Source organism: Astyanax mexicanus, chromosome 20 (genome assembly GCF_023375975.1).
Source record: "Astyanax mexicanus isolate ESR-SI-001 chromosome 20, AstMex3_surface, whole genome shotgun sequence".
In the NCBI taxonomy this organism is placed as follows: Eukaryota; Metazoa; Chordata; class Actinopteri; order Characiformes; family Acestrorhamphidae; genus Astyanax; species Astyanax mexicanus.
In genome coordinates, this window is record NC_064427.1 from 25725558 (window position 1) to 25750939 (window position 25382).

Below are 25382 nucleotides of genomic sequence, written 5' to 3' on the forward strand. Positions count from 1 at the left end.
GGCTTTAACTGAAAAACTGCATTATCATGTCAAATGACAAATGTGTTGTTGTTCTTAGTTAAAATAAGCGAGCAAACCCTCTAAACGAATGAGACATTTTCTTCTACAGTTTTCAGAGCGTAATTTCAGTTCGTTTTACAAATTTAACAGGCTGAAAAATTAACAACATTAAAAATGAACCACATTTTGGGTCTGATTAAGCATTAAGTTGTCATACAAGGTGTATATAATAGTGCAACAAAATAAACAAAAATAAAACAACAAAAATCTACCCCAAAACTAAAGTGCAGCATATTTAACGCATATAAACTGCAAACAAACAATTAAAACTAAATACAGTAAATAGCTAAACATATAAAACATAGACTGTCTTAAAGAATATAACTATTATCATAATGTGGAGGGTTTTTTTTTATATATTTGGAGATATTATTGCAATAGCAGGTGAAATTCTCTTAAATGTAGTCTAAATATCTGATATTACTCATTTTGCTTTATATAGTAAGTCACTTAAGTACGTTTTTTATGACAAAATAAGGTGTAAAACAAGCAAAAAAAAGTCTTCAAATAGAATAACACACTTTGAGTAAATTAAACTGCTTTAAACAAAGAAACATAAGTTGAATATTCTTATGCAGTTCTGACAACAATACACAAATGAGAAATTTAAGGTACTTAAACTAGATTAAGGAGACCTTAACTAACTTTGTTTTTACAATTTTCTAGCGCAATATTTCTACTCTACAGCGACTATACAACCTGTGTGTGCATTTGCACCTCTGTGCCAGCAATCAGTGCAATTTCAAGTGGATGAATAGTAGCACTTTGGGTTGCCCAAAAATCTGTGGACACACACAGTACCAATCTAAAGTTTGGACACACACTCTCATTCAATGTGTTTTTTCTTTTTATTATTATTTTTTTTACTTTATAAATGTAATATTGAACACATTTAGCTTTGAGAACAGATCTTGTTTTTTTTCAATATCTGTGTCTTCATGAGGGAGAGTAACCTGGAATAGTTTTTTCAGCGTCTTGAAGGAGTTCCTGGGGGTGCTGAACAATAGTTACTGCTTTCCCTTCACACTGTAAAGCTCCAGGTTATCCCAAATCACATAAAAATCACCATCTCAGTTTATCATGGTTTAGGTCAGGGGATTGTGGAGGACTAACACTTTTTTTACTGTTTACTATTTAATTACACATGTGTACCTTAATGTATGTATTGCAATGTATTTTCTGTAATGTATCTATTTATCTACAACGTAGAAAATGAATTAAATAAAGAAATAAAGAAAAACATTGAACGAGAGGGTGTTTCCACACTTTCGACTGGTACTCTATAGTAAATTTTTCCAGAATCAAGGTGGCTTAACAGCCTCACAAGTACGAACCTTGGCTGATAGGAAGGCGTTGAAGTGGTCATTGAACGAAAGGACCGGGTGGTCCGCGACCCGTTTGAGAAACTTATCCAGTGCTTTCCTTCTCGTCTCAACAAACTCCTCTGAAAAGCGATCCACCACCCCCTTCATCACAAACTTCTCGGGTAAGGGCTTTGAAGACAACAGGAAAACACACACACACACAGGCACGCACACACACACACACACACACAGAGGGAAAATAAATCATTTTTACTCCTAGACTGCAGATTTCCAAGTTAATAAACATGAAACAGAAGAATGATATTTGCTATCTGAGCTTGAAGCTTGATCATTATTCTTTTCAATACCAGATGAATGCAGCCAGAGGCCAGAAACACTCCACAGTTACTCCTGTGCTGTGCTGTAGGTTTATGAGCACTCGGTTGAATCCAGGGCACACATGTCAGAGGATCTACCTACTGGAATGAGATGAGTTGGCTGGCTGTCTTCTAGCTTGTTTCTTAGCCAGTCAAAGTCCTGGTAGCGCCGCCTCACTGAGTATTCTGGCAGGTCGAACTCTGTTCTGGTGGTCTGTAGATCAGATAATGAAAATATTCAGTGTTAGCAACCCTTCAACAATTCAGAACACAAATCTTGTGGCTGTACAATATAGGCAGAATATTAGTACTGCAAAGATATTGCTACATATAAAATATTGCTACATATATACTACCCAGACATATGAAGACACCAAAATAAATCCAACAACATGGTGAATCCATAAAAGGGACAAGGAACTAAGAAATAATGTACTCGAGGATATTTCTCTTGAATAAGCGTGTCAGTTTCCTAAGCTGAGAAGCGTTGGACACGTCCACTAGTAGCTGCAACATTGAAATAGCAATACACCTGGCTCTGATCGGTTTATTGTACGTTTTACCAAAAACACACCCATTATTAATTAAGTAAATGAGTAAATGCAATTTTGCACATTACAAGCCATGCAAGGAGTACGTTTCCCGTTGTTATGATAGGAAAGACACTGACATTCTGCCATAAATCAAGCTGTGAGGTGAACGGTTCGCGGCTAGCCTAACATTCGCTAAAATACAGCATTGATGATGGTAGAGTCTGACCGCTGCTCACATCCCAAATATTCTCAATGGGGTTAAGGTCTGGACTCTGTGGTGAACAATCCATTTGTGAAAATGAGGATCTTATGCTCCCTGAACCACTCTTTCACAATTCCAGCCCCATGAATCCTGACATTGAATAACCTGGTCTATATTCAGAATATTCAGGTAGTCAGCACATACTGTTGCTGAATCTAGACCTGACCAACTGCGGCATCAACCCCCCATACACACACAGATTACTATTTACATAAGTACTACTGCAGACTTATCACGCAGCAAGAGTACAGGAAAATTGCTGAATCAGATTGTTATGGCTGAATTAGGAAAGTGGTGCTAATGTTATGGCTGATCTATAACTCTTTCTGAACATTTCAATGTTTATTATTTTTTTGCTGAACAGTACAGTATGAGTTAGGCCAGGATTAAAATGTGTGACAGGAAATGCATTGTGTTCACATTAGGGGTGTGCCATATCATATCATACACGATAATATCGCCAATTTTTTTTTAATATCGTGAACGATATTATACCCTGAAATATCGTGCCATATCACCCACCCCTAATTATCATATCAGGGTGCTGTTTTTAGCAAAAGAAAAATTCACACTGTTCTCATTTCCCATTATATATCTACTAGAGAGAGATAATATCTGTCCAGTATCATTAATTTTTTTATTTAATACTGGATATATGGAGCTATGTAGAGCGCATTATTAGTGCCATAACATTCTGGATCATTGACTTCTGTTACAAATCTGATAAATTACTTTATTTTTTTTTATATTTCAGTTAGGGGTGTACCATATCATATCATATGCAATAAGCAAATTTAATACTCATTTTGGTGCAGTAGTGCATTCTTGAAATCATTCTTTAAATTCAATATTTCGTCATATCGTCAAGAGTATCGCTATCGCGATAATACCATGAAATATCGTGATATTATTTTAGGGCCATATCGCCCACCCCTATTTCACATTAAGTTAAATCACCCTTAAAGATGTTCTACATATTTTGTACATTTTGTAGTTAAAAGCTGGACTTTCTGTGAAACATTTCAGCCTGAGAGGAAATAGGCCAGTTATCCATTAACCACCGCAAAAAATTCCACTAATGCTGCTGCTTAGGACAGCTGGTCAGCAAACAGTCACCAGCGGAAGGTAAACACACTGCTAATCAGACCAATAGCCCACCAAAACCACTTAGAACTCCATGCAAGGAACCTTAATGCTGGACTTTTTACACACTAGTGAATAAAAAGTGCCAGAGCTTCTAGGAGCTAAATTCTCTCATTACTGACTGTGGACTCCAGCTTAATGTCTCAGCTCAGCTTTCATTAGCTTGTGTTTGTGTGTGTTTAAGATGGTTTTAACTGAGACACCATTACCAGAGTGCATCTTATCAGTCTACCTGATTGCTGTGATACATCATGTGTTGCTGTGATACTGCTAAACTGTGTTCACAGTCTCCTCCTCAGCCCTGGAAACGACCCTGTCTGTCAGACACCGGATATCTGCCATTTCATTAAACACAGACCAGTCTAAAGAGCTAAACTTCTCATGGACTAGGAGCAGGATAAACAATAAGCCACAAGGGGCGTAAGAAAAAAAATTGCGATTATTTGTTTTTATTGTATGTATTTTTTTACACAGTATCGATTTTCATTATTAGTTTATATGTAAAGATTGGTGTCAGAAGTGGATCATTTAGGGTCAATCCCATTTCTCTTTATTACCCTTACCCCTTGTTTTTAAGTGTAGCCCTTACCTTTGGAGCAAAGTTACAAGAGGAAGGCATGAAATATTTACCCAATACAAATATATAGAAGTGGAGCGCTTAAGTTCAGCAACCTACCTGCTGGTTAACTAGTTAACTTCAGGACTTTATCGTATGTCTTCAGAAAGGGAAAGATTGATAATGTATCAATTAATTATTATTGTATATTCCTTAATTTCTTTTTGATGTGGAGCTAAAATTTGCTTTTTCTTTACTTTACTTTACTTTTCCACCTTAAATGCTGCAGCCTCTGCCCCCTGTTGCAGCATTTAAGGTGGAATTGAAAAGTTAGTTAGCTACCTAGCTACTGAGAAGAACTACTAGTGATATTTTCAATGGTTGTTATGAAGAACATGTCCATAAAACATTGGAGCTACAGATTAATCTACAGTAAGCTAGTGGTGATCATAATTTTTAACAAGAAAAATACTCACATTTGCAGGATTCTTTGGTCACTGGTGCAGCTGATTCTCTTGCCAGTGATTCTCATAGCCCTCTGTTGTAGGTACGTCTCTGAAACATCTTAGTTTGAAGGGCCAAATAGTCCTAATCTACCCTTCCAACCTAACAAAGAATCGAGACAGGACACCCTACCTATAGGTGTAAACCCACAAAACTAAGTGGCAAGGCAAAAGGATGAAATGGGATTGGGCCTTAGTGTTGTGTTTAAACCCTGACCACAAGAGTTAATGACAGTGTTGTCTCTGTCGTTAGTTCCCACTGATCTGATTGGATAAAAATAAAAATTTTCTTTTACTCAGATTTAATATTTTTATATTATAGTATGTCTTTATCAACTTAATTCTGACACATTTGTTTACTTTATATTGGAACTTCCTGTGTAAAAAAGGGCAATTGATATACACAACACCCACAGTGATAATTAAAACACATAATGAGTAGTAAAATAATATAATATAATATATAATCAGTTAGTTATAAGATGTCACAATAATTAAAAGTTTTCTATTTAAAAGAGTTTTATTTAAACTTTTATCCACCACCTTCCACAGAAGAGGTGACACATTTAACCAAATACATCACATAGTCTGCCCTCACCATTTTATAGAGGATAAACCAACACCAGAACATCCTAACCCAGAGAAAGGTATCGTTTCAGAAGCAACAATCTGAGGTGTTTAATGGTTTGCTATAATACCCTTAAAAAAAAAAAAAACGTACTATATTACTGTGATACAGTATGGTTTTGTGATATTATATGGTATAGCAACCCTTAGAAGTGAGGAAAAAAGGCTAATGATTAAAGACCTAGCTTTTGATTTCAGTTCACTTCAACATAAACTCAAAATGTTTAATATAATACAAGATAACCAGATTTTTAATAAACCCTCTCTCATTGCTGACCTTGGTGGACACTCTGTAAGTGATGTATGTCTCCATGGTGGACACGTGTTTCTTTGGATCGTCCACGGTCACAAAGAGGTCACGCGTCTCTCCGTCGAGGTCATCGTCCAGCTGCAACCGATTTAGCAGGGAGGAGGAAGAGGCGGGGCTTGACGTATCCACTGTGTTACCATTTGGGAGGCTCAGGTCCTAAGATGGGAGAACAGGATAGCTTTACTATGTGGCACATTACATAAAAAAATATTTTTTTAAGTTACTTTTTTTATTATTTAATACAAAATCAGAGTCAGGGTAAGTTATTGTTTTAAAAAAATGGAGACAACAGATTTTCTTTGTTTTTCACGAATGTTTGAAACTAACATTTTATACAAAAATATGCACTTTGTTTCAATAGTACATTCTTAAAATGAATAAAATATTTTAAGTAGGAGTGGGCGAAATGGCCCTAAAATATCATCACAATATTTCATGCTATTTTCGTGATACCTATTCTCTTGGCGATATTTCCAAACACTGAATTTAAAAATTATTTCAAGAACAAACTATTGCAACAAAATGAAAATTACATTTTATTACTGCATATATGATATAGCACACCCCTAACTGAGATATTAAAAAAATACAAGAATTGTATCAAATTTGTAACAGAAGTCAATGATCCAAAATGTCATGATACTAATAATAATGCACTCCAAATATCTCCATATATCCAGGATTAAAGTAAAATAAATTATACTGGACAGATATAATCTGTCTCAATCAGATATTTTATGGGGAAATGAGAACAGTGTGAATTTTCTTTTGCTAAAAACCACAAAAAAGTAGTATCCTGATGTGATAATTAGGGGTGGATGATATGGCACAAAAGTTTAGGGTATATATCATATCATTCGCAATATTTAAAAATGTTGGCGATATTATTTGTATGTTAAGATATGGCAAACCCCTAATTGTAATATTGATTCTTCATATCGCCAAAAATACTTTAGGGCCATATCGCCCACTCCTGCAGAGTATGATTGTGTGCAACTACGTAAAAAGGGACGCATTTAAATAAAAAAAATGGCTAGATGATTAAGCTCAACTGAACATGATTGGTTACAAACACAACATATCATGTCAGCACAATTCTTGCCATAACTAATTAAACCGAACAACATTATTGTATTAATGAATCATATTTGACTTACGTAGACTCAACAGAACCAAACTGAATCAGTTTGCTCAGCATATCCACCTCTTTGCAACACACTCTGTGAATCATTGTGATTCACTATGACCTCTTTGTTGACAGAGCTAGAAGGTGACTTGAGAGAATGAGAGACTCCTGAGCCTCCAGCAGCTCAAGTGAATCGTGATATGATACAAACAGTCACAGTCTATACCCACAGACTGTGTGAGATGAGACAGTAAGACACTAAAAGTCAGCCTGGGTTGGGTCCACCACTGTAAATAGGGGACAGCGTCACCTTGTCATTAGCACTGGATCCTGGAGCACCACAGTGCACCGCAGGCTAGAGCTGCATGATATGCACGCAAGTGACCTTGTCACGAAGCTCAGAGTTTGAGTACGCTGAAAAACATCGGACAAGTCAGATGAATTTTGAAAACAAGTTCTGTGGCCTGATGAAATTAAATTAAACACAGTCAGCAATGGTTCTGCTAAAGAAACGAAACTGTAATGACCAACTTCAAGTTCATTAAAAGAAGACCTTGCCAACTGTGAAGCATGGGAGTGGATCTATTGTCTGGTTTGTTTTTATGTGGAGTAAAAACCTGATAACTGGTTTTTGTATAAGTTTTCACTACAAACAAACCACTACAGAGTTTATTTGGGATTAGTCCCAAGACCACATTTTCTAGTGTCTCCTCTGAGGTAGTTTTGACACTAGTTTTTTTTTCTGGACCTGGGTTTGATTGCTGTGTGTACGATTCGTTTGGTCAAGTGTAAAAGATGTTTTTAAGCATGGAAGATAAAGTACCAATTCCTGGTCCTCCAGAAATGAACACTGGATAAAAAAAATTGTACATCAGAACATCAAAAATAAAACCATAAAAAGTAAATATGCACTAAAGCTCCACTAGGTAGGATAGAGAATGTGCTCGTGGGCTTCCCCTACAGTTGTAGAGTGTAATAAATGTTTCATGTGGATTAGTTTCTCTTTCTCGTTTTCTGGCTTTCACAGACATATTCAGTCTTCTTCCAGCTTCCAGAGTGTCTGTATGTTAGTTTGTAAAGAATGAAACAGTAGTGCTTGTAGAGCTGTTAGAGCTAAAGGTCGGAAAGCAGGTCGCAGTTCTCGCGAGCGTTGGTCGCGGCCGCCTCGAAAAACTTACAGAGTCTGGTTTGAGCTCAGAGGACCCGGCACAGACACGAGAGCACCACTATTCCTCCTATTACACCTCAATACAGTGCGTTTCAAGCTGTAATTTTACTTCTTTAAAAATATAAAAAATCAAGAAAATCCTACCTAGTGGGGCTATAAGTAAGGAATGTTCTAAGCATTTAGCAAACAAAATTATTTGGCTGTTATAAAATAATTTTACAATAATTTATATTGAACAACATACAGCTCTGAAAAAAAAAAGTTTCTGAATTAGTTTATCTGATTTTGCTATTTATAGGTATATATTTGAGTAAAATAAACATTGTTTTTTATTCTATAAACTACATTTACAGTCATTTAGAGTATTAATTTGCAGAAAATGGAAATGGCTAAAATAACAAATAAGATCTCATTTCAGATTTCAGACCTCAAATAACACAAAGAAAAAAAAACTCAGATTATAAAGTTTTAAGAGTTCAGAAATCAATATTTGGTGGAATAACTCAGGTTTTCAATCTTAGCATGTTCCCCTCCACCAGTCTTACACACTGCTTTTGGATAACTTTATGCCACTCCTGGTGCAAAAATTCAAGTAGTTCAGCTTGGTTTGATGGCGTGATTATCCGTCTTCCTCTGCATTATATTCCAGAGGTTTTCAATTTTTAAGTGGTCGCTTATTTTTTTCCCAGAGCTGTATGTCTGAAAAAAGTTCAGTGTTAAGGAAATATTATTACATTTTAATTGCATATTTAATTCTTCATTGAACAGCAAGTTTAAAATACATTTAGGTTATGTAATTTATTCAGTGGTGAAAAAATGTAAAATAAATTATAACCTTATTTAGCCTTTGCCCAAATGTTTCTTATTTTGTTTGGCTTCAGTTTCTTATCCATATAACTTTAACGCAACTTGCAGAAGCTAAACTTCTGTCAGCAGGTAGATCACCTTCTGAAAGAGATCCAAAACATTGCAGAGATGTATTATAAGTAAGTTTATGTGATTTATGGGGGTTAGTACCCATAATATGTCAAGAAAACATGGGAGTTTCTTGTTTGAAAGAAACTCTTTGAGACGAATGGGAGTCCCTGGACAGAATCAAATTCTTCACATTCCTGGATAACAGCAGGACAGTGTGTGTGTGAGTGGGTTCGTCTGTGTGTGTGTTTTGCAGGTGTTTGGTGAAGAAGTGTGTGTCTCATAGTGAGGGATGAAGGACACAGTAGTATAACAAGGCTACACTGGGGGCTCTGAAGTTTCTCCTGTTTTGCCAAGTCTTCTCCCAGCAGCCAGTGTTGTGGCTGGCAATTTATCAATTAGTGTCTCAGCTTTTTCACATCTGCAGACTAAGAGTACATCCCCTACATACACCAAGCCAATACCAAAAACAAACAAACAAACAAACTGACAGAAAAACTGCTTTATGCATTTTAAAGCTGCAGACTGCTTTACTCAACTAAAAATATGTAGAGGATGTATGACTTGCCCCTACAGAAATTGTGCAATAGCCAAGCTGAAAACGGTTTCGTGCCACACAGGAATACGTGGCTAAGAGTATACGAGAACAAGAGAGAAAAAAACTGGCTATACACCACATAGCTAACTACTTTGTTACTGTATCTACTCTACAGTTTATAACAGGGGTGTCCAAACTTTTTTTGTTGGGTGCCAGAAGGATATATATTTGAAGTCACGGGCCAAAGACTCTGTAATAAAACAAATAATGAAATATACCACTTTAAATAATACATTTTTTGGATTACTTTCGTTTACACACCATTTTACTTGACTTACTATCTTTATCTATCTTTGACAGTGTTGTGTAAACTAAGATTTTTCAAACTGATTTCATGATGTCTCTTAATATTAAACTCCTTAATTACGGAAACTTTTAGACTCATTTGCCCTTTTTCTGCTAAAACTGAGCACTCTCTCTGCTTTCAGACTCTTTGGCCCGTTTTCTGCGCTAGAAATGAGCACCCTCTCCGCTTTTAGACTCTTTGGCCCGTTTTCTGCGCTAGAAATGAGCACCCTCTCCGCTTTTAGACTCTTTGGCCCGTTTTCTGCACTAGAAATGAGCACTGTCTCCGCTTTTAGACTCTTTAGCCGTTTTTTTTTTTGCGCTAGAAACACGCACCCTCTCCGCTTTTAGATTCTTTGGCCCGTTTTTTTGCACTAGAAATGCGCACTCTCTCTGCTTTTAGACTCTTTGGCCCGTTTTTCTGCGCTAGAACTGCGCACTCTCTCCGCTTTTAGACTCTTTGACCCATTTCTGACACCTAGCCTTCAAACTTTGAATCTCACATTACAAAAACCTGCTTAACAGCGGGCCAACTTTTATTCTATTTCTAAAATACCTCGCGGACCGCTCCAAAAAAGGAAACGGGCCGCAAATGGCCCGCGGGCTGTAGTTTGGACACGCCTGGTTTATAACTTGGCTAGTTCAAGGAAAATGTTGATCATCACTAGTTTGCTTTCTTACACAAGAACTCCATCGGAACCATAAATCATTAGCATAATTTCATGGTAATTTTTCCAGACAATCGCTCTACATACTGTAGGTCGGCTTATTACTTATTAAGTTTCAAAGTGTGGGGACAAAACAGCTTAATTTATACTGTACTTCTGAAAAGGTTCAATTCACTTTGGTCAAAATATATTATTCCTGCAAGGCAATGTTAAAGGGGTTTGTTTCTGTGGTGTTTAAGAGAGACAGTATAATTACGGAATTACTGTGTCTAGGTAGTATCACTGTCTTCCCTCTCTTACATCAATCAACGTAACGTCAGCCAACATGGGTTTCTTTAAGCTGACGTACCACACGTGGCATTAGTGTTCTCCTCAAAGCGTGTTTAACTGTCTAGTGAAACTGCAACGGCAGCAGTTCGACAATAAGTGGTTAGCTGGCTTCTTAAAGCATATCATGACATATATTCTTTACATTAATCTCCACTGAAAATTACAAGTATTTCCTTCTCCCTTATTAGAGACTGTTCTTAGCAACTGAAAATATTATGGCTAGATAATTCATTCAAAAATGATTCAAAACTGACATTCAGGACAGTCTTGCGCATATAATCAATACAATCTACATAATCTATTTTTTTTTGTTTAATACTTTATTTAAACATTCTGGTAATACTTTACACATGTGGTAGTATGTTTTCGGTGGACATTCATGTAACCCCACCCCACCCCATCCAGTGCAGTCTAAAACATGTAAGAAATTGTAAGGATTACACTTGTATAGTGATCTTGGCCAGCTCAGGTTGTATCTAGTCAGAGGAATGAAATGCTTAGATCACATGTTTTTCTTTTTACAGCAGTGGGGGCTGTTAGGACATGAAATTGGAACATGATCTACTGCATGTTAGAACAGAAGACTGTTTTAAAACAGCATTAAAACAGCAGGTTGAGAATGCAGTTTATTAAGATTGGTGACAGATAAGTTGCTTTAAGCAGTTAAATTTGAGACCCGTGTTAAAAACAAAACCAGTAATAAGGAAATCTTTTTGCTTCAGAGGGTTTTCTTAACCCATTGAAGGACACTTAAATTAAGAGTGTAGTATAACACTTCCTACACAAACTACTTATTGTTTATAACATCAAAACTTTAGGCTACATGTGGCTAAGGTTCTCCCATGACCCACAGTCAGCCCAGTGTCACCTCTAATTACTGACTATATTACAGACACGAATTGCAGAGAATTAAAATCATGGCACTTAAGTAACTTAATCCCTGTAATGATCTCTAAAGGATCTCTAATAGTCTTGGTGTCTCTGACACGCGTAGGTCTTGAATGAAGTAGTATTTTATCCCTGATCACTAATTGGCCTGTCTTCAATTTTTAATTAACATATCATCCTGCCGTGCTGTCAAGCCATCTCTCTGCAGCCGAACTGAAACCTGCTGAGGTTTTTTTTTGTGTGTGTGTGTGTGTGTGTGTGTGTGTTGAAACAGAGGTTAAAAACACAGTGAAGATGTGACAAATTTCACCAAAAAGTATTAGTGTGGCCAAGATCCTGCTTTCAGATCCGGTACTGAGGAAACTGTGACAGCATTTTCCTGACTGTATGCCACATACAAGAGCCATGAAACAAGTTCCACAAAACAGTGCAGGAATGAGAGAACTGAAATGTAATCACTTAGTAAGAAGGATTGAAATCTAAGGGTTGCGTATTGGCAAGAACGCTTTACTGCCAAAAGTATCCACTTGCTTGTTTAGTGTTTGGTTAAGTAAGGCTTGGATGGAGCTATTCGGCCATAAAAAAAACCCATTTCATGAAGCTCTCTATCTGCACTCTACTGTTCTTGATCTACACTAACGTCCACATGAACTTTAGAGGTCTGTAGCGATTGACTTGTTGCTCAAGTACTGCATCCTATCACGGTACCACACTAGAATTCACTGAGCTCCTGAGAGCCATTCTTTCACTAATGATTATAGGCAGGCCTAGGTGGCCATGGAAGTGATTGGAACCTAAATTCAGTATTCTTGATGGGTTTAGATTCAGGAAACCACAGGCAAACATCTTTTTGACAGATGATAAAAAGAACTGAAGAAAAAAAAATAACATTTGGCCTGGCCATTTGATTTCAGCTTTATGGTTCATTTGGAGGTTTACGTTGTACAGCATGTGGCATTCTGTAGAACATCTGTGGCTTGGGTTAATCTCTAAGCCATCAGCTACTGGTGGAGCTATGAAATATACATAATATTAGAATGACTGCATCACTGCCCTGCCGTTTACTCTGTATTTTACTTCAATTTATTTTTTTAGCTGACGTTTTCAATCTTTCATTTGCATCTATTGGTATTAAAAGGGCCGTTTTTATTACTGCATCTTTAATATATGCAATCAGCTTCCATTCTGATTGGCTATTTTAAAAGAGCTCAAGGCCAAAACATTCCTTATAACCTTCCTTATTAATCCCTCAGCATTAAGGAGTGGAACAAAATTAGAGAAGGATAAATAGGTAGATATGCAAATGTTTTCACGTTTTCACACCAGCACTATTTGGTCCAATTAGTACGAACTCTCGTTAGTTTGAATCCTTGGTGCAATAACATAATCCAATCTCAATCAGACTATTAAATATACCCAAATGTACTATATTTAAGCTAAGCTGTTCAGGTGCAGTTTAACCAGAATAATTAAACCCACATTCCCAAAAACTTTTTGTTCACATTAAAGCAGCTTTTTTTGCACAAATATACAAAGTAGTCTGGAACACAAGATCTTCTTGCTATATTTACTTCCTTGTTCTTGCCCCAGACAGATCTGACCAATCACAGCACGGTTTGTATGGGCGTATTTTGGTGCGTTTAGGTTAGTGACTGTGTGAAAACAAACCAAACCAAACCAAGGTGGAAAACGCTCCAAGTAAACAAACTCATTAACTGATTCAGACTAGAGAAACAAACTACAGGTGTGAAAATGTCCATAGTTTCAGTTGTAAACTAACAAGTGAATGGTACAGAATTCCCTTACTCTAACAAAAAGTGTGAGAAATTTTAAATTTAAATAAATAAAAAAATCTAAATCTTAAAATGAGAGCATAATGAGGCATGCCCTAATGTCACCCACTATAATAAAACCCTCACAATAAACCATTAGCCTATCTTTGAATCATTGTCAATTCTCTTAAGGCTCATCATGTCAACTCAGCTGAGGGACTGCCCATCTTTATCTACATGATACACAAACCTATTTATTCAAGATAATGTAGGATACCCACAACAGCTCAACAGCAGATAGACGAGGTGCACACACAAGGATGTTGATGAATGTATCTTCTATCGTCTTTGTGACAAACCACACACAATCAACAATGGTCTCCAAAAGCAACTGATTATGTGATGAGCAGCTGAACACAGTGCTATTGTGAGAGGGATATGACCATGAAATCAGTCCACTTTGGCCAAAGAGTAATTTTGTGTTTTGTCTAGTTTTGTTTTCCGTGTTTTTTTTATCTGTCATTTTACCTTTCATCACATTGAAACTTGGCCTAATAAATTAAGCAATGAGGGCAAATAATGAACTGTTATGAATCGTTGGATGTGTGAGGAGACTTGGGTTTTTAAAATATGACTTTTACTTGCAAACAATTTTACCAAAGTCTCATTTAATGCATCCAAACTTTTCTTTTATTTAGATTTTATTAAAAATGTAACTTTTATTATACTATACTAATTTTCTCTCGCAATACATTGACTAGCTTACAGTATCTCAATATATTTTGATATATTGCACTGTAAGTCCATTGGTAAAACATATCACCAAGTTCTTACAATACACAGCCCTTTATTTCACTTGACATCAGTTAAGCTTCACTTATTAGCAGTGAAGTTATGTCCATTTATGTCCATTTAGGCAGCATGGTAGGTTAACTTGTAAGCAAACATCGCAAGAAAGCAGACCTGCATATTAATAACAAATAACTCAGTTTCTCATTTGTAAACATTGGGATAATATACAGCTCTGGAGAAAAATCAAGATACCACTTAAAATGATGAGTTTCTTTGATTTTACCAAATTGAAACCTCTGGAATATAATCAAGAAGAAGATGGATAATCACAAGCCATCAAACCAAGCTGAACTGCAAAAAATTGTGCACCAGGAGTGGCATAAAGTTATCCAAAAGCAGTGTGTAAGACTGGTGGAGGAGAACATGCCAAGATGCATGACAACTGTGATTAATAAACAGGGTTATTCCAACCGAATATTTATTTCAGAACTCTTAAAAGTATATGAATATGGACTTGTTCTCTTTGCGTTATTTAAGGTCTGTAAGCTCTACATCTTTTTGTTATTGTAACAGTTTCTCACTTTCTGCAAATAAATGCTCTAAATGACGATATTTTTATTTGGAATTTTGGAGAAATTTTGTCTGTAGTTTAAAGAATAAAACAACAATGTTCAGTTTACTGAAACATACATATAAATAGTAAAATCAGAGAAACTGATTTCGAAACTGTAGTGGTCTCTTATTTTTTTGCAGAGCTGTAGTTAGCCGGCTACCCAGTGTTCCCAAATTCTCCTTATGAAAAATATGTGAGAGAAAAGGGGGGGAAACATCACAATTAACACGACTGTAGTCCGAAATATGAGCAAAGAAAGTAGCATTGCTTAATATTTAGCTTTTTAGCTATTTTCCAGCTTCGTTTTCGAATTTTCCGTTCCACCTTAAATGGTGACGGAGTTACACTCAGCCGCCTGTAGTCGCCTAAATGCAGTGCAGGGCTATTTAAGGTGGACTGGAAAATTCGAAAGCAGTCAGCTTCTGTTTTGGACAAGGGATATGAATGGGAAGGTTTTCGTTGATTCTGTGGCTTTAACCCGCGCTAATTCAACGACACGTCGTTATTTATCGAACTAAAAAACTAAATACGGCTATAAAAGCTGTAAATCTCCCCATGCGGAGTGTAGCTAACGTTTACTGTTCTGTGGAGCCGTTTACCTTAGTGTTGCTCCCTCCATCAGGGCTGGACGGGAGGACGGGCTCCTCCGCAGACAGAGGATGGCACATCTCCTGGATGGGCTTCTGCCCCGACGAGGGCAGCGATTTGGGGGTGCCAGCACTCATATTCGGAGAGACGGGGGGTCGCGGGAGAGCGCTGGAGGATCCCTAAATCCCTCGGTCTTCTCCCCGGGCTGCTGGAACGCTCGCAGCGGCGCGGAAAGCAGCGCACATCTGTCAGCTGACTCCCAAAACGCAGGTCCGGAAACACAACAAGCCTCCACGGGAAATAGCGGCGAAGAAAAAACACACCAGCCAGCGTGACGGAGGTTTATTATAGCAGAGCTCTGACCATAAACACCGTGATATTCACCATTTCCATCATATTCGGACCAGATTCAAGACCAAATTATCAGAAAATAAAAAATATCATTGTAAAACTTCAGTACGTAATTTTGTCAATTTGTTACAAATAAAGAAGAATTTAGGATTGCAATTCTCAAGTTTTTCATTCATTCCATTTTTGTATCTTGTAACAAAATCTGATGAATCTGGTCACTATAATTTTCTGATCCTTCCATACCTAAACTAACTAAGACATAGTTTTTTACTAATTTTACACAATTTTCACGTTTCTTCTTATTATGTTATCCAACCTGTTGTTGTTACAAAATGCAAAAATAGTAAAATCAGAAAATCAAGCAAAGATTTTTTTATCTGAAATTCAGATCTCTAGGGGTGAGATTAAGTTTTAAAATATATATATTTTTTTATTTTGAATTAAGTCTCAAAACTGTCAGAAAATAGTAAGAAAACTCATTAATGTTACACTGACCCTGAAATGCAGATGCAGAAAAGAAATGGCCTGTCATCTATTTTTCTTATCATCATCTATGCATCTAGTTTTTCCACTTCTGCCCTTTACAATCAGAATTCCAGGAAAACTTCAGATTTTGTTTTTTTTTTTAGTAAAAATTCATTCAAAAATTCTGCCTGGGATGTATGATTGATTCGCATTACACTCATTTATAGAAAATTGCTAGTCATGCCATGTTCCATTTGAATCAATGACAGAATTTTTAAATTCCAAGAAGGACGTTTCTACTGGAAGGCACCAATGCCGAATTAATCTATTTGTGTCATTAAATCAGTATCAGTTCTACTTTAAAATCCATTGATTTAAGCTAGGTTATTTTTATTTGTTTAAAAATTATAAAGTTATAGCAGTGTGTCTAGTCTCTCTGTATATATAAATGTGAATATTTGCGATAACATTCACAGATACATACATGTGATTGGCGACTGTCCACAATTCCTATGTCAGTGCATCACTAATAAAATGAGGGCATATTTTGGTTGGATTCACAATAAAACACTGATGAATTTATTCACCCAGTTGTGGTAAACTTTTGGTAAAATCTTTAATTTAAAAAATAATAAATAATGTGCAAAATGTTTGACAGAGCCAAACTGTGAAAATGGGCAGCCGTGTACTTTCTGCGGGAAAAATAACAATATGGCCAGGCAGCTTCAAACATGATCTGGCAAGTCTTACAGTATTAATCACAATGCTTTAGTGACAATAATTTTAATTTTTAAAGTTTTATTTTTTTCTTCCTGACAGAAAACCCCGGTGTTGTCTACAGCTTTTGTACAACATCCACCACAAACTTCAACATGTTGTGCATTCTGGGATGCATTCTAAGTGCACTGGGGCTGCTGGAGGGGGTGTAATGGGGTAGGAAATGTTTTCATGGCACACTTTAGGCCTGTTAATACTAAACAATCATGGCCTGAATGCCAAAGCTTGTGCATCTCTTCAGTGCCCCACTTTACCCACTTTCTAATGGCTATTATTTTCAGCATGAATACACCATTCCACAAAGCATAAGTCAAGTTAAACTGATTTCATGAACATAACACTGAGTGCAGCATTCTTCAGTGCTTTCATTTAGTCTTCTTAGTCGCCAGAAATGAATCCAGCACAACACCTTTGGGAAAAAATCAGCATGGACCAAAGATGAACATGGATAAATCTCAAAGAAATGTTTTTAACAGCTTGTAAAATCTATGCCAAGAAGGGTTGTGTGTATATGAGGGCAAATATATTCATATTCAATTAAATGCTAGGTGAACATGTGTCAGTCTGAAAAGCAAGCAAACAAAACAACGAGTGAAAAATTGTACAAGACAGATTGTATATTTTAAAAGAATGTGGGTGTTCATAAATTTATATAACCAAAGTTTTGTTCAGCAACCATAACAACCTCCACAAGCCAATGATGTATGATGACGTTTTTCACAAAGCAAAAAATATAAATGCAGAGAATATAAAGAAAGATTGGCCCATCTTTTTGCTAGTGCTTTAAGAAAACATTTGTCTGAGGTTAGAAATACAGTACCAGTCAAAAGTTTATGCACACCTCTTTTTTCCAATGTGTTCTTCTTTTTTCGTTTTATCTTATCAACAAAAAGTGTTAAACAAACCAGATTATAATAAAAGTTTTACAATTTAGACACTTCTAAGTAGCACATTTATCTTTGAGGGCAGGAATAGTTTTCGCAGCGTCTTGAAGGAGTTCCTGGAGGTGCTGAACAATATTTGATGCTTCATGCTGTGAAGCTCCAGCTCATCCCAAATCACTTCAAATCACCATCTCAGTTCATCAGGTTTAGATGAGGGAATTGTGAAGGACAAACACCTTTTTTACTGTTTACTCTATAATTCCATATGTGTCTCTTAACTGTTTTAATGCCTTTAATATGAATTAATAATGTGGAAAATACATTTTATATTTAATATTTATCTGCTCCTGAGAGTGTGCTATTGTATTGGTAGGACTTCTCTACAGGAACAATTAAATAAAAAAAGGCAAACAAAAAAAAAACAGTGAATGAGAAGGCGTGTCCAAACTTGTGTCCAGACTGGTACTGTATATGATAGTAAAAGTACAGTTTGGACTGCTCTGCTTGGGACTCTTATTATGAATGAATTAAAGAGCTGTTTTTTTTATGGCGAGTCTGTCCACTTTCTATTGCCCCGTTGTATCAGAAAATGACTAAACAACCGCTAGAGGGAGCCCGCGAGCGAGTACTTAATAAATGGAGTTGAATGGAGCTAAACCGCTAAAACTCAAATTTAAAATAGAACTTTACTCCACGAGCGAGATATTCCGTTCATTTTAGTAAGTAGAGTAAAGAATCTCTCTAAAAAGCAAAGAAAACTTACTTTTATCAGTCCACTTGTCAATAGGAAACGGTTTTAGACAGTAAAAGTGCTAGCATCACTGCTACCGTGAGCTCACTGGTAAAGCTGGTCAGCTGAGGCCAAAGGTGTCGAAAGTATTAACATTCATTACTCTGTAGGTAGAAGTATAGAGACTAGGGTTTAAAATACTTTACTGTTGAAGCTGACGTATAAACTCAAGCTTTTTACTCCTTAAGTAAAAGTGTAAAAATACTGGTCCCAAAACTATTTAAAGTATAAAAGTAAAAGTAATGTAGGGGAAAAATGGCCAAACGCTTAGGCCACGCAGCAGAGTTCTATAGTGCACTACCACCTCACCAAAAAACATTGTTCTAAATCCATGAGCATTATAATGTTATATTAAAATGTTGATGGATTTGTGATGAACTAGGCTCCCTGTTTCAGCTGCATATAAGCCCAATTATTTTAGTAAAATGCAGATATATTAAAAGTTAAACCTTTGTTGGGACGTTTTACTCAGATTTTCTAGTCTTTGCACCCAAATGTTTCTATACACAAACATACACACAGATTCGGTAGATACCTTTAGATCGTTATTCCTTCTCTTTCTCTATCCATTTTCTTTCTATTTATCTCCACATACAAAGCAAAAAAATATTAATTTGTGTATCATTTTATGTAGCTGTTCTGCTCTCTTTGTTGTTGTTCCTTAATGTCTTTTTTTCTATATTTCCTTTTTTTCCTCACACCTTTTTTCTTGTCTTCCTTCTGTTTTGTTTATTTTGTTTTTGCTTATATTACTATCTCTCACATATATATGAATGACCACAGAAAGTATAACTCTATATTAACACTAATAAAGCTTAATAGTCCTCTAAAAAACTAAAAATTAAAAAAGCTAAAATAAAATATATATTTATTTTCTGAAACATATTGGCCTGTGTTGAGAAAATTTATGAATTTTCAGTATGAAAACAATCAAAGGTTTTTAAACTCATTACATTTAAATCAATTAATTTTCAGTATGAAAACAATCAAAGGTTTTTAAACTCATTACATTTAAATCAATTAATTTTGGACTGCTGGGGAGCGCCCTCTGGTGGTCTAAAAAACCCAAAAGAAATTCTCGAGTGGGTGATCTCGCTCTATACGATCTTTGCTGTAGCTATCTGTCTAGCATGCTAGCCACTAGCTAGCTAAGTGTAGCAGGTATGTTTGCCTGTTGCTAGTGGTAAAATACTTTGGTGAGCGTTTGTAAAACCTTTAAAAATAAGGCAGGCGTTTAAGTCATTTTAAAAGGCTTGTTTCTGAATTCTGACCGAGCTGAAGGGCATTAAAGAGCGGTAATGTAACGTTAAAGCAGCACCTGTCGCAGCTAAAAGCTAACTAGCCTAGCTAACAGTTAGCTAAGCTAACTGACAACAGTATAGAGCTAGTAAACTAGATTTAAATTATTAGTAGCCTTTATAACAGTTCAGAAAGGTACATGAGATTAAAAATTTGAATAAAACCCTGCACACGGTTTATGTGGTGGCGCTGGCTATAGTGCAGAAAACAGGCCAGCAGGTTAGGAAGCTCAGAACATTAGGAAGAGATGAGCTGCTAAAGAACTGACCCAATGATTAACCCACTACCCATCTGACCCTGCTGTGGGAATGATGAAGGTTTCTAATCTGAGGGTTCAGTCTGTGGGAGCTGGGGAAGCTACAGAAACTGTTTGAGGTTTTATTAATTGTGTAACCTGTGTTCTTTTTCTTGTCCTCTTTTTTTCAAAGTCTTGGAAGATCCTAAAGAGGAGGAGGAGAGATGATGTGGATCAAGTTTTAAGATCTGTTCGAAAATCTTCATTTAATCTTCATGTTTCAAATGCAGACATTTCATGCACATGTAAATATATAACCTAAGCAAAGATATATGTATTGTATAATTGTAAAGAATAACTAGTTCCAATGTACCTCATAATGTGCAATACAGCTTTCATGTGCTATTGATGAAAAATTTACTTATTCACATTTTTAAAATATTTATTTTATTATTTTTTTATATGTTTTTTATACTTTGCTGCTGTAACACTGTACATTTTCACTGTAAAGGATTAATAAAGGATTAACTTATCTTATTTTATCTCATCTTATCGTATCTTACTTAAGAGTGATGATAGAAACCGGATGTGAAGCTTGCAATGCCAAATTCACAATTGGAATGGGAAAGTTTAGTGTGTTTAATTATAAACCTACTGCCTGATTCCTGAAACGTGGCTTTTTGTCCCAAAGTATTTCTATAATACAAGCAGTGGGTTAAGGAGAAACAGTATATGGAAAGGTAAGGATTGTTTGTTTTGTATTCAGCACTCATTTACAATGATCATCATTGCAAGTATAAGAGAACTACAAAATGCATATGTTAATTGTCAATTTTGGGAAAAAAAATAAAAAGGCAATAGTTTTTGTGTTGTACAAATCATTATGTTCAAATCATTGAGCTGTGTATTGTCAAGATCTTGGTGATAAGACGATACATTATACAGGGTTTCGATTCAATGTATTGCATCGTGTTTAATTTATGCTCATCAAAAGCAGTGTGTAAGACTGGTGGAGGACAACATGCCAAGATGTATGAAAACTGATTAAAAACCAGGATTATTCCACCAAATGTTGATTTCTGAACGCTTAAAACTTTATGTATATGAACTTGTTTTCTTTGCATTATTTAAGGTCGGAAAGCTCTGCATCTTTTTTGTTATTTCAGCCATTTCTCATTTTCTGCAAATAAATGCTCTAACTGACAATATTTTTATTTGGGATAAATGGGAGAAATGTTGTCCGTAGTTTGTAGAATAAAACAACACTGTACATTTTAGTCAAACATATACCTATAAATATCAAAATCAGAGAAACTGATCCAGAAACTGAAGTGGTCTCTTATTTTAGCTATTTCCACAGTTATGTACGTGTTGACCAGTGATGGTATAGTTACTTTGAAAAAGTAATCCGATTACTGATTACTCCTTTAAAAAGTAACTTAGTTACTTTATGGATTACTTGATTTTAAAAGTAACTAAGTTACTTTACAAGTTACTTTATTAGTTACTTTAAGCAGCTGCACACACCACGTCCCGCCGCCTTAACTTAAATTATAACCAGTTTTGCCAATACTCCCTTTAGTGGAAAAAAGCATTTTTAACAGCATCAATGTATCTCTAGACATTTAAAGTTGAACTATTTCCTGAAAAAATAAGTTTTTTTTTATAAAAATAAAAGACCATTTCTATTGAATTAACTTAACATAAATACTTGTTTTTATAAAAAATATATAAAATATTGAAAGTCTTTCTTGACCTCACATATTTAACACTGTAAAACTGAACATTGATCCTGTTGTTCTCTGCAGGGCAGCAAGGAGTGGTATTATAAAACAGAACCGTGTATATGGTCTAGACCAGGGATCACATATATGCGGACTGCGGTCCGGGTCCGGACCCAGACGTTGTCCAATGCGGAGCCAAACCGATAAACTACTGAGAAGGATTTAATTTTGACAGTGTTCATTTAAAACGAGAATGGGCGGAAACTAAAGACACGCCGAGCGCGAGAGAGAGAGAGACAGGGGAGAAAGCGAGACGCGTGTGATTGGGGGAGAGCGGAGGGGTATGGGGAAGGGAACGCGGTGTGTGTGTGTGTGTGTGTGAGTGTGTGTGAGGGTGGAGAGAGAGAGAGTAACGCACAGTGACTTGGATAAGTAACTTTAATCTGATTACTGCATTGGAAATAGTAACGCGTTAGATTACTCGTTACTGAAAAAAGAGTCAGATTAGAGTAACGCGTTACTGCTTGGGACCCTGTGTCAGCGTGAGGCTGCCGTAAAAAAAATTCCTTTTTAATTTATTTAGACAGCAGTCATATTCATATTGTTCTACCCAGCTACTGATGCATCTGTAACTCTTTACAATCAGGGTAAAAAATAACAGTACTTACGACTGTAATAAACATTAAGTGGTAATTAAGTGGTAAATATTATTTAACATTTCTAAATTGTAATGCTTAAGAATGTTGTAAATATTAATGTTGTAAAGATGAATTGAGATATCAGTTTTAACGTGTTGTAGGAATTAATATCTTAACTAGTGTCATAATAATAATTAGTTGAGGCATTCTAACATAAGTATGGTTAAACAATGTAAATTAATTGTAAAGTGCTACTGATGCATCTGAGGCCAAATATCTTAAAGCAGGATTCCTCTACTGTAATTGTATATTTTGGTTTGTGGTAGACAGATTTACCTCAAACCAAAAGGATAGGTACGTGGTTTTAGCAGGTGTCCATTTCTGTCATAATCAAGTGATCACCATGAATTCATTTTTTGTAGCTTGTATTTTTTTCCTTTTCAAATTTCAGATTGTTTTTACAGACCATTTTTACTGAAAGATGTTACTGATCTCTATGTATCACATGCAGAGGGGGAACATAAAAAAGTATTAGATTTGATTTGCTCACTTGGCATTTTTTGAAAGGCAAAATAATTTAGTAATATGCTCAAAATGATGTAACTTAAAGATATAATTATATTAAATTATGGTCCTCCAACCTCTGTGGAGTTGTGGGTGCTAATTTGTAATTTGAACAAGTATTTCTAATAAAACAGATGTTTTATTAATGTATGATTTATGTTACTGGATGAATAAAGGGATAGTGCAGTGAAGGGTGTGATTGGAGATAACCACACCTTCACACTCTTATTCTTAAATGTTTTATACATTACATATACAGTTATTATTTTTACTGTTCACTTAATAATTCACTTAATAACCTTATGAACATTGCTCTCTTTTTAACTGTCACAATGACAAGGCTTTGGAGGTTGTTTGTACTTTTTCAGGAATCAGGAAGGTCAGAGTGTTTTCATCAACAGTGAGAGCTGTGAGGAGAACGTGACCCTGAGTGTCAGAGAAGCTTCACTGCTGTTCTGCTGTTCTGGGACCAGTGCATATGAACTAGGAGACAAAAAGCTATCTGAGTGAAGTGCTGGAAACCTCTCCTCAGATAGCCAGCGCATGCCTGTTCTACACGGCCTAAAGTCATACACAGGCCAGAAGATCTTTCCATCCACTCTTTTCCTCCGTTTCATCTTCTCACAGACTTTAGGACACTTAAGGATTGTTTGGAACACAAGGACTGTCTGCTGTGTTCATGAAGGACACAGAGCTGAACAACACCATGATAAGAACTTGTTGCTCAGACAGGCTGGAGCTGATCACGTCATTGGAACTGGACAACAAACTGTTAACTGGACTCTGCTGACGTAATCATATTGATAAGTTCTGTCCAATCACATGTCATTTGCATAAATGTATAACTGCTTGGATGAAGTCTGAGGAGTTCTCTCTGTCCCTCGACTGGCTTTAGTTTCTCTCTCTCTATCTCTCTCTGGGTTGTGAATGTGTTGATCTATCAAGATTTTATTACACTATGTGTTGACTCGTTGCTGTACTTTTACTCTTTTCTAATATATATCTATTAATTTTTGTTCCTTTTATATATATCTGTAATGCTGAAACTATTTTTCCAGTAAACTTCAATATATTTTAAATTATAAGCTCTGACTCATTGGTCATCATTTCATGTTCTGGGATTTCTCACATCCGAGTTTTATCTAAGTCATGCTGTGGTAAATTACCCTACAGCAGTGTCTCATGGAACCTGGTAAGACAAGCAGACTGTAAGAACTGTAATTTTTTTTCTCTGTTTTTCTAGTGTGTATGTTGACCATGCTAATGCTTATCTTTTGGAATTTGATTCCTTTGATTCTTATTTTTTAAAGCATCAGAAAGTTATCAGTATATTTCTGCATGCAGGGCTTAATTTTGCACATGTAAATCCCAAAGCTTTAATCGTTTTAAAAGTTGTATATAGATATTTCTAGATAGAGTTGCACAGATATTTCTATAGAGTTGCACAGACAATTGTAGGCAGACTCCACTTTGGTTTTAAGTTTAACAAAAAGGTGTAACAACACTGAGAGTCTTTGTATATTACCAGATACATTATTTATATAAATTCAATTAAAGGAATAACTTTCACTGAAATACAAAACTGAAATTGTCCTTGGAGCTGACATGACCTTATCCACCTTATCATATTTGGGAATATGAGACACATGGGATAATCAGCTTTTAACTTCAGAACATCTCTGTTCATTACATTAATAATAAATCAATAATTTCTCATTGATTCTTTCAGTGTTTAGTTGAAGTGTTAAAAAAGTGGTTGAATGTGGGCATCAAATCCACATTTAATAAAAATATAAAAAAAATTTTTTTTCCATAAACACATTTCAAGAAACTTAGCGATAGTGTGATCAAATAAACAGACACAAGTGATAGCAATAAAAAAACATTTATTGACAAAGAAATGTACAGTCATTAAAAAAATTAAGAACAGTTAAAAAAAAAAGTGTCCAAACCTCTTTTGAGTAAGCACAAAGGAGACAGCGGCAAAGAAAATTCTCAGAAAGAGAGATAGAAACCTTGAGAGGAACCCATCCTCCTTGGGTCAATACACAAACTGAAAAATGTAAAAATCTGAAAAAGACAAAGAGCATAAACATTAAATGAAACAAAAATATATACAATGCAAATATAAAATCCCATATAAAGACATACAATTAATAAACAATGTAATACAAAGCTGCAAGAAAATTTAATAAAAAACAATGTATAAATATCAGAATTAAGTACAGAAAGATTAA

At 35.7% G+C, this 25382-nt stretch overlaps 1 protein-coding gene and 1 long non-coding RNA gene across 2 annotated transcripts in view; one reads left to right on the forward strand and one right to left on the reverse strand.

Moving 5' to 3' along the window:
- snx30 (sorting nexin family member 30) overlaps positions 1-15704 on the reverse strand; it is a 31789-nt gene extending 16085 nt beyond the window's left edge. Inside the window, exons 1-4 of the mRNA XM_022681249.2 lie at positions 15430-15704; positions 5643-5831; positions 1845-1955; positions 1395-1553 (exon numbers count right to left, since the gene is read on the reverse strand). Coding sequence (XP_022536970.2) covers positions 1395-1553; positions 1845-1955; positions 5643-5831; positions 15430-15555 — 585 coding nt within the window. The 5' untranslated portion in view covers positions 15556-15704. The remainder of the gene's footprint in view (positions 1-1394; positions 1554-1844; positions 1956-5642; positions 5832-15429) is intronic.
- Positions 15705-19733: 4029 nt separating this feature from the next.
- LOC111195069 (uncharacterized) lies at positions 19734-20726 on the forward strand. The gene is made up of 2 exons (XR_002651466.2): positions 19734-19980; positions 20413-20726. It is a non-coding gene; the product is annotated as an uncharacterized LOC111195069 (long non-coding RNA).
- Positions 20727-25382: the final 4656 nt, after the last annotated feature.